This window comes from Salminus brasiliensis, chromosome 23, assembly GCF_030463535.1.
Source record: "Salminus brasiliensis chromosome 23, fSalBra1.hap2, whole genome shotgun sequence".
NCBI lineage: Eukaryota > Metazoa > Chordata > Actinopteri > Characiformes > Bryconidae > Salminus > Salminus brasiliensis.
Genome location: NC_132900.1, coordinates 32,146,086 through 32,156,402, shown reverse-complemented (window position 1 = coordinate 32,156,402; position 10,317 = coordinate 32,146,086). Strand labels below are relative to the sequence as shown.

General features: G+C 43.1%; 1 protein-coding gene across 1 annotated transcript in view; it reads left to right on the top strand.

Moving 5' to 3' along the window:
* bace1 (beta-secretase 1) overlaps positions 1–9,838 on the top strand; it is a 14,104-nt gene extending 4,266 nt beyond the window's left edge. The window contains exons 2-9 of the mRNA XM_072669381.1: positions 1,759–1,847; positions 2,462–2,678; positions 2,809–2,946; positions 3,074–3,208; positions 3,333–3,434; positions 4,063–4,212; positions 4,783–4,954; positions 6,967–9,838. Coding sequence (XP_072525482.1) covers positions 1,759–1,847; positions 2,462–2,678; positions 2,809–2,946; positions 3,074–3,208; positions 3,333–3,434; positions 4,063–4,212; positions 4,783–4,954; positions 6,967–7,211 — 1,248 coding nt within the window. The 3' untranslated portion in view covers positions 7,212–9,838. The remainder of the gene's footprint in view (positions 1–1,758; positions 1,848–2,461; positions 2,679–2,808; positions 2,947–3,073; positions 3,209–3,332; positions 3,435–4,062; positions 4,213–4,782; positions 4,955–6,966) is intronic.
* Positions 9,839–10,317: the final 479 nt, after the last annotated feature.

Here is a 10,317-nt window from a genome sequence, read left to right as displayed (position 1 = left end):
TGGAGTTGCAAGGACAAACACACAGTAGAAGGCCCCCAAATCCACTTTTCACTTTGCGTACACATCAGCGTCAAACATTAACCACAACTCGCTCCCAAAACGCATCCTCTCCTGAAGTGCTCCTGAAATCTTAAGGGTGAGATTCAGGTCATACCTTCCTTTTAGACCTTCTGTACCATCTGAAGATGTTGTGTTTGTGTCACTGCACAGTGAGAATCCCTAAAAGCCTTTGGGTGAGAGCGGCAATAAAAGCTGACTCGACCTGACCATCAGAAAACCAGCAGTATGTGGGAATTGGTAGTTCGTGCTCCTTGGCTTCCCCTACAGTCAAATGACAGGATGTACACCTGCATTTCTGGACAAGCTGAGAGCTGCAGAAGCGTCACTGAAAGGTAGAGCAGCATATGGACTGAGGGGGTAGAGTAGTACTACAGGATTGGACACTAATATGACTCTATGGGTTACGCAGCGCTACGCTCACAGTTCTGGAGAGCGCCGTCCTGCTCGCTTCACCAGAGCTCCATAGTGCAGTTAGCAGCTCTCCGAGCCCGGAGTAGCAACGCTAGAGACGCTGTCCTCCCTGATACAGTCAGTGGAGCAGCACCGTGATCCTGAAGCTGCTGTTTTAAAGTTAAAGTGCTACAAAATGTTAAATAAAATACTGAATGTATCCATAATATACAAATGTCCAAGCTTAGTGTTTATTAGCAAACATTAGCTTAGAACCTTCTGCTCTAGACTAAAGAAGCAGAGATCAGAGAGAACAGACATGTCTTAAATAAATAAACACTGTTTTGATGTAAACCTGTTACATAATGCTGCTTTAACGTGGACAGAAAAAAGCTTTCAAACGCTTTGATTTGATCAAAAACAGTTTGTTCTACTACACTGAATCGGTTTCATTGTTCTACTTGTAATGAAAGGTGTAGTTGTTCAGTTTTCTTTAAAGGGTCTGTATTCTACATTTCTGACATCACCAAAACGGAATTACGTGTTTTTGCCGCTTAGTTTCCATATCTGATCTGTGTGGATGACTAAGGAACTTCTTTGAAACTCTAACAGCGTTTCCACACCACATCACACTCGCCAAAAAGCTCGGCAGAGCACTCTGAGGGGATCACTGCTTTCAGCCATGGCTGAGAGTCCCAGAGAGCCCAACTAATTCAGTTGGCCTAACTCTTCGGTGGGTAGAGTAGCCTCCCCCTCAATTATTTAGTGCGATGCTAGCCAGGATGGGAATCTCTTAGCTGATGTAACACAATTAGCAGTTAGCTCTTCTCTGAGCATTGAGCGGTCTAATGGTGTTGTGCTAGTGGCAGTTCGATAAATATGGTTGGCTGATTTCATATGATGTGGAGGAAACACGTGCTAGCTTTCACCCTCCCAGTGGCGGTAGCATTTTGTGAGAGGGGCCCAGCTATTGGGTGGGAATTAAGAATCATCAGTTGATTTTATACACAATTGAGGTGGGTTGATCTTACCTGCTCACCTACAGGCACCTAAATATATAAACCCATTTCAAGCTGATGCAATAAGGCTTTATAAAATATTGGCAGAATGAACTTCAGAACTACAGTACCGTAGTATTGATCATCTGACCGCTGTTATCCTGTGTATCAGTGATGTTGTGAGTGAGAATGCTGCTTTGCCACATTGGAGAGTTACTGTAACCAGAACTTTACAACAGAGCATGGAATTTGTGACGGAGTGGAACTCGTATACGTTTGTGATGCTGATGTGCGTACGCTTGCATTGCAGTTGAACATCCTGGTGGATACGGGAAGCAGTAATTTCGCAGTTGGAGCTGCAGCCCATCCGTTTCTGCGCAGATACTACCACCGCTCCCTGTAAGTACTGCCTGAATAACAAACAAGGAAAGCTCAGAATCAATCAGTTATAGGGTTTAACAAAATATCGATCTGTTGAGATTTAGTGTTGTGTTTAAACCCCGACCGCTAGCGGGCAGTGTTGTGCTCTGTCTTCAGCTCCCACTGTTCTGATTGGATAAAATGTCAACTTTTATTTAAGGGGTGGGTGGTAATCACTTTTACATACCATCTTAAAATATTACCATAGTATCATTTATTCAAAATATCCGACATCTCATATTCTTAAGAATAATATAAGAGTTTAAAGTATTTTTGATTATATTTTTTACTTGTTTTAAGTAGTTTTATTCATCTGGCAGATCATTTAGCTTTTAGGCTTCATTTCTTGAGAAAATAATATATAGATAGAATAATGAATAAAAAAAAAAAATTAAATAATAATCGTATAATTTTACTGCAGTAATCTCAATGTGAAATCTCAGATATTTACACAAATTTAAGAGGATTTAGTTTTTTAATATGAATAAATAAATATAAAAAGAGTAAACCTGTACAGTGGTTTCAGTGTTCAGTTCTGACACCTGCTCTGATTGACTGTGCTTCTACACAACCTTTATGGTATTTTTGCCCAGATCCACGTCATACAGGGACCTTGGTCGGAGTGTGTATGTGCCCTACACACAGGGCCGCTGGGAAGGGGAGCTGGGGACAGATCTGGTGTCAGTACCCCACGGCCCCAATGTGTCACTGCGGGCCAACATCGCAGCTATCACCCAGTCTGACCGCTTCTTCATTAATGGCTCCAACTGGGAGGGCATCCTGGGACTAGCCTACGCTGAAATTGCCAGGGTCAGTCCTGTGTGTGTGTGTGTGTGTGTGTGTGTGTGTGTGTGTGATTGGTTTTGTACAAATTGTTTTAGCATATTTTAATATATTTAGTATGTTTGATGTCCTCCTGCATGTTCTTTCTTCTCGTCAGCCTGATGAGACCCTCGAACCCTTCTTTGACTCACTGGTGAGGCAGACCAGTGTGCCCAACCTCTTCTCCCTGCAGCTGTGTGGAGCCGGCTTCACCCAGAACTACAGCCTGGGCAGCGCCACTGTGGGGGGCAGTATGGTACGAGGGCCTCTAGAGCAAGCAAAAGATCTGAAACCTGTATAGACCTACTGGGAATACTGGGAAATATGGATTGGGCTACAATGGCAGTGACAAGATTGTAATACTGCACTGTGTTTCTTTGCAGATCATTGGAGGAATTGATCCGTCTCTTTATGTTGGGGACATCTGGTACACACCAATTCGCAGAGAGTGGTACTACGAGGTCATCATTGTTCGCATTGAGGTCAATGGACAAGATCTCAATATGGACTGCAAAGAGGTATGAGGGAGAAGAGCAACAGATAATGGACTAATATCGCCTATTCTAGTGTATAGGAGTGTTTATTGAGGGGTTTATAGATCTCCAGAAATCCAGACCCATTCTCTCTCCCAATCTCTGACAGTACAATTATGATAAAAGCATTGTGGACAGCGGCACCACAAACCTGCGGCTTCCTCGAAAAGTGTTCCAGGCTGCTGTGAAAGCGATAGAAGCAGCTTCTTCAGTAAGTACCTTTTCTCACTCTGTCTGCTAACCGCCTTTGCCCCCCCCCCCCTCCACTTTTTATGACAGAGAAAAACGAGGTGAGCAAGCTTTCCTTTTAAGCTTTGCGGTCTCAGCACTTCTGCGTGGTCCCCAGGTAGAGCCTGATCAGTGTTTTATTCTTCCCCTGGTCTGTTCTGAAGTTTTCTGGAGTCTGTTCAGCATGAAGTTCTAAAGTAGCGCACAACTGGGTTACCAAGACGTTCAGACTTTCTTCCTTTTATAAACTTCATCACTGATAAATTTGAATGCATTAAAACGTCCACACAATTCAAATGAACCTGCTGATTATTCTGAATCAGGTTTCATTCATAATTCTGTGATTATTATTATTATTATTATTATTATTATGTTGATGCACTGGATATACAAACATGACTGAACAAACCATTTACACAGTAGATGTATTGGACAGACTATAGTAGCTACAGACAAAGCGTTTTGAACTACAAGCTTAGCAATGTTAGCAGGTATGGTTGAAGTACGTGAACGTTCAGCCTTCTTTTATACTAACTCCTCAGTCCTTCATCTCGGACCTTCCACTGCTTCTCTCTCTCTCTCTCTAACTCTGTGTCTGCTCTGTTTTGCAGACAGAGCAGTTTCCGTCTGGCTTTTGGCTGGGGGAGCAGTTGGTGTGCTGGCAGGCTGGCACCACCCCCTGGCACATCTTCCCAGTCATTTCTCTCTACCTGATGAGCGAGAACCGCAACCAGTCCTTCCGCATCTCCATCCTGCCCCAGGTGTGTGTGTGTGCATGTGTGTTTGATTTGATATGTTCTGAACAAAATCCTCCTAAAAAGAACAAAGCTGACCTGCAGGACTTACAGCATGCCCCTGGACTTCCTGAAGAACCCTTTAGAAAGGCTGTGTATCATTTTTATCATGAAAGCAAACTTCAAAGCGTAAGAATCGGAGACACTTTGACAAGAACCAGACTGTGATGTTCTAGACAATGACTGGGTCAGAATAGCTCCAGAACATCAGGCAGGTCTTGTGGAGTGTTCCCGGTATGCAGTGGTCAGTACCTACCAAAAGTGCTTCAAGAAACGACAACAGGTGAAGGGGTGACAGGGTAATGGGCACCCAAGGCTCATTGATGCTCATGGAGGCCCCGCCCACCTCACACCTTACAGGACTTACTTACTGCTGCTAATGTTAGTCTTGGTACCAGATACCACAGGGGGCATGTCCTGAATGCTTAAGTCCATTTTGGCGGTACAAGGGGGACCTACTGAGTATTAGACTGGTACCAAGACTGGTGTTAACGTTATGGCTAATGTCCATGTCCTGTCTCGCTCTGGTCTCTGCAGCAATATCTCAGGCCAGTAGAGGACGTAGCCTCTGCGCAGGAAGACTGCTACAAATTCGCTGTGTCTCAATCCAGCACTGGGACCGTCATGGGCGCGGTCATCATGGAGGGCTTTTACGTTGTGTTTGACCGCGAGCGCAAACGCATCGGCTTTGCTGTCAGCACGTGTCACGGTAAGACTTTTTTGGATCGGTCACACGTCACTTCAGTCATATTTCTTTAAGAATGTTCAGGAGCCAGGTTCCTAAAAGCATCCTAGCGTTAAGCCCATTGTTAACCAGTTCAGGTCATACACTGTGTCCAAATGTTTGTGGACACCCCTTCTTTTGAATGCATTCAGCTACTTTAAGCTGCACCCATTGCTGACCCAGACAGTTCCTGTAGAGAAGTACTGCCAATAGAATAGGACTCTCTGGAGCAGACAAACATCATGACCCTTTTTGTTACGGTGTGGTGTGGGGTTTGGATTCAAGTGCAGTTAAACTTTATTATTTAATGAAACTACCCCTTTTTGGGGGGTATTATTTTATGGGGGGTGCTTGGTGAGATTGTGACTGTTTGGCTTGAACTCCCAACCCAGGTAATGGGAGCCCAGTGTATATCCACTGCACCACCATAGCTGTGAGAGGGGGCAGTGTAAACACTGTTTATTAGCAATATAGAAAAAGGGCGGGAAAACAAACAAAGGAAGTGATGTTTACTAAACAAAAGACAACAACTCAATTTATCCAGACACTGCTTACATCAAACACTTTCCTCTTCAGCTTTTCTTCACTGTTCACAACTCAAACACTTCTCTTTTAACTTCAGCTTTTCTTCACTGTTCACGACTCAGACTTCTCTTTTAACTTCAGCTTTTCTTCACTGTTCACAACTCAAACTTCTCTTTTAACTTCAGCTTTTCTTCACTGTTCACGACTCAGACTTCTCTTTTAACTTCAGCTTTTCTTCACTGTTCACAACTCAAACACTTCTCTTTTAACTTCAGCTTTTCTTCACTGTTCACGACTCAGACTTCTCTTTTAACTTCAGCTTTTCTTCACTGTTCACGACTCAGACTTCTCTTTTAACTTCAGCTTTTCTTCACTGTTCACGACTCAGACTTCTCTTTTAACTTCAGCTTTTCTTCACTGTTCACGACTCAGACTTCTCTTTTAACTTCAGCTTTTCTTCACAACTCAAACTTCTCTTTTAACTTCAGCTTTTCTTCACTGTTCACGACTCAGACTTCTCTTTTAACTTCAGCTTTTCTTCACTGTTCACGACTCAGACCCACTGTTACCGGTCACCCCTCTACAAAGGTGCGACGGGGGAATGTGTTTGGCTGGGTGTATATATAACCTGCCACACAGGTGGGTCTGGTCAGCGTTGATTACCGCTGGGAATTCTGGGGCTTGGAGTTCTTTGCTCCAGCTCCATACTTTGCTGGCCAGGTCCCCTGCTGGTAGCTGACGGTACACACTGCCTGCCCACACTATTGGCACCATGCTGTCTAATGCCAGATGTGGGCTAGTAGAGGGGTATAAAGCCCCCCAGCATTGAGCTGTGGAGCAGTGGAGGAACTGTGTTCTCTGGAATGATGGTGGTGGAGCTCCATCCAGTACTTTTGGGATGATTTGGGGAGTTGGGGATGATGAGGTGGGGTGGTGATCAATCATTCATTATTTTGACCTCACTAATGAATGCTCTTGTCGCTGAATGCAATCAAAAATCTAGTAGAAAATCTTCTCTGGACAGTAGAGACAGTAACTCTAACAAAAGCAGGATCAACTTTTCATTTCAGGAGAAACAATGAATGAATTAGTTGTCCCAATACTTTTGTCCATATATTACGTATTTATCCAACAAAAGTCTACTGAACGAATCATCCATTGCCCTCGCTGTGGTCTTCACTTTCAGTTTCACACAGAGGACATTCAGTCCTTCCAGTAATACTCTTCAAGTGTTGACCCACATTCACCCTTTTCTGGACAAGCGAAAAGTCTAGGTCATATCTTTATCAGCCCTCCTTTTCTGTAGAGTGACCTTGGGTGTAGGAAGCTGCTGTGTACACACTGAACATTTATTAATTAACAGACCAGTAGAAATACAGTCTAACCGGACATTAAAAAGCGCTGTACCTACAAGGTTTTATCACAGCTAAAATATAACTACATAACTATGTGTCATAAACCTCTCTCTCCAGTTCACGACGAGTTCCGTACAGCCTCCGTGGAGGGTCCCTTCCATGGCGTGGAGCTGGAGGACTGTGGCTACAACATCCCGCAGACGGACGAGTCCACGCTCATGACTATCGCCTACATTATGGCCGGCATCTGTGCCCTCTTCATGTTGCCCCTGTGCCTGATGGTGTGCCAGTGGCGCTTTGCCCGTTGTCTGCACCCGCTGGGCGCTGGCAACTTTGCTGATGACATTTCTCTCCTGAAGTGAGCCATACCTGTCGAGGGGAAGCATATCCGTACTGCATGAGGCCACCGTCTTGGTGACCACTGGTGGGACCGTCCCAGAGAGGAATAACGATGTTGGGTGGGGGGTTGGGGGTGAAGGGGAGTGTATATAGATGTATGTAATTACACAGCACGTCCTGTCGGACTGTCCTGAAGTGGGGAGAGTTTATAACCCTGTATGTGATGGTGGTCCCGTCCCCTTTAGTGTTTCAATCGAGAGACAGATGGGTTGAGGTTTCCCAAGTGTGCAATGTTAACGTCAAAAGTGTGTGTATGTGTGCAGACCTCTGAGGACACCTCGTCATTTTGTAGTTGTGCTTTAGGGTCCTGGCGAGTTCTGGAGAGTAGCTGCTTTTCTGTGTTTAAGGGTTTCCTGCAGATGATCAGGATCAGGCCGTTAATATGAGCGCTCTCCCTCCAGATCATCAGTTTTAACTGAACAGTTCAAACAGAAATATTAAAGCTAAATACATGCTTCACACCTTGAGGAGATGACTGGTAGCCAAGACAGGTGATCCAGCATGGGAAATGTCATGGGTTCAAATCCCAGCACTATAAATTATTGTAGCTTTACTTTTATGTTACGTAGTAATGTCACTGTAAAGGGGAATTCCACCAATCCGTCTGTCCACCCTGCTGATGAATGGAACTGGGTGTCCAGAGTATTTCATGCCTCTTAAAGCTTCCCCACCAAGTAGATCTAAATGTGTGTTGCATGCTGTCGTTTTCATGCAAAATCCTTTTATCTCCAAAATAGTAGCTTTACAGGAGGAGGAAAAATGACCTTTTGAACTTGTAAAAAACAAATGAGTCATTTTGGAGCATTTTTATTGGTCCGTTCAGCATTCATGAAATTCTGATACAATATACAGAACAACTGGCAGATTCACGTTCTGGAGAAAATAAAAATGCATAATTATTTAAGATGAGACGACGCTTCAATTAAACATAAAACACCGTGTATGAATTACTGCTCTTACTGTAATCAAGATTACACACACAAACTCAGCACACACACGTCGGGTTGGTTTGGGTAGGAGATGATGTGGCTGTTTGGGTTATCTTTCACTACCACTGTAAAAATGTCTAAGTCTGTTTCTCTGCTATTAATAATTTCCCATTAAAACAGTCTGAATGAAATCAGCTCATAAACAAGAGCAGAATCAGTGGAATTTCCCTTTAAGTGTATAGGAGTGATAGCTTGGATGTAGCATGCATGTATACAGTATACAGTAAGTCTGAGAACACTGGATGCTTTGAGTTTGTGTTCTTTTTCCTGTTTTAATATAATTCAGATGTTTTAATTACACATTTTTTAAAAAGAAATTTTAAACTTTTAACATGAATTTCAGAATATTTGACTATTTGGTGGTGTCCCCTTTTTACTTAAAAGGTGATACGAGGATTTCACTAATCTGACCTTTTCTTGTTATTAATAAATAATTTAATATTAATGTTTATTTAGATTTTAATATTAACCAGGAAGAATATTGTTAGAATGAATTAGTTTGAACTGTTATTTAAAATTCTAAAACATTCTGTTAATAATAGATTTTTAATGTAGCCTCAGACTCTCTGAGACTCTCAGCCCCTCTGTATGTTGGACAGTACAGCGGTAGAGTAGACCTTTTTCTTCAGCTCCTGTTTGAGTTTAACCAGCTACAAAATGACAAACAGCCTCAAAGGTCTGCGTTCGACTGAGCGCCGCTTTAACGATGTCATATCCTTTACTAATATCAGCACCTGTCCTGATAAAGATGACGTGTGAAGCCAATACTTCTTTTAATTCCTGACTGTTTGTGATTTACAACAATACCAGCCTCCAGAAAGGAGCTCACCTCTTACTAACCACACACACACACACACACACACACACACACACACGACTCTCTGTAATAAACTAAATAAGATGCACCTTTATTTTTAAGGTCTGTTTACGGAAATATCCTGTTATCTCTGTTTCTGAAAGCGCAGCAGCTTTGCTATTATTATTATTATTATTATTATTATTATTATTTTGTTGAATGTGAAGCTGAGTAGTAATTCTGTGCTGGCTTTAATACTGTATGTGGCTTATGTGAGAACAGACCTATGCGTACACACACACACACACACACTAACCTTCTTCTTCAGAGACTTTTTCACATGCTCACACACTCACAGCGTGGTGCAACAGATACACATCATATCTTAACTCTCACTCGCAAGCGAGCCTTCGAATCCTACTCTATTATAATCCCTGATAATGTGCAGATCTGCGGGAGGGCGCAGGGAGATGAGAGGGCCGCAGACGGTGTGGCTGCAGACTATGCAGTGCGGTACTGCGCTGGTTATATCATGCTGAACGGCGTAGCTGATTTAGATCACATGGGCTCACATTTCAACCCCTACAGAGACTCGTGTCCACTTATTTTTAACGCATTACACTGGACTGGACTGGAACGCTGCTTAGTATCTGTGTCATGTTTCATTTTAATGTCCATTACTGTATTTTACACACCAGTGATAAGCCACTTACTGTCTCATGACTGTTGAACTGGATTTCTGGCTTTTGTGATTGGTTTCTGAGGCACTCTTCAACATGCACTGAATACACAACCTCTCAACTGGTTTCCTTTTGTCTTCTCTTTAATTAACAGCACTGTGCATAAAATGTAGCCCCCTAACCCCGTCCCTCAACCCCCCGTCTCTCAGCAGTGAGAGGGTTCTACTGTACCAGATGCAGCTGAACATAAATCCTGTCTGAAGAAAGTAGTGAGATCTTGTGAACATATAAAACTGCACTACAGTTCTACGATTTTGCCAAATTTGGTGTTTGTAGCTCAGAAACTGTGAGCAAAAATCCGTTGCTATGCGGAAACATACAAGCAGCCAATCAAAAAGCTAAACACAAGACCATACATCATACAATCAGACCCAACAGTCTGCTTTCAGTGCACAACCATAACAATACCAGACTCCCACGAGGAGATGTTAGGAGAAGTGAGAAGATGTTAGGAGAAGTGAGAAGATGTTAGGAGATGTGAGGAGATGTTAGGAGATGTGAGAAGTGAGGAGATGTTAGGAGAAGTGAGGAGATGTTAGGAGAA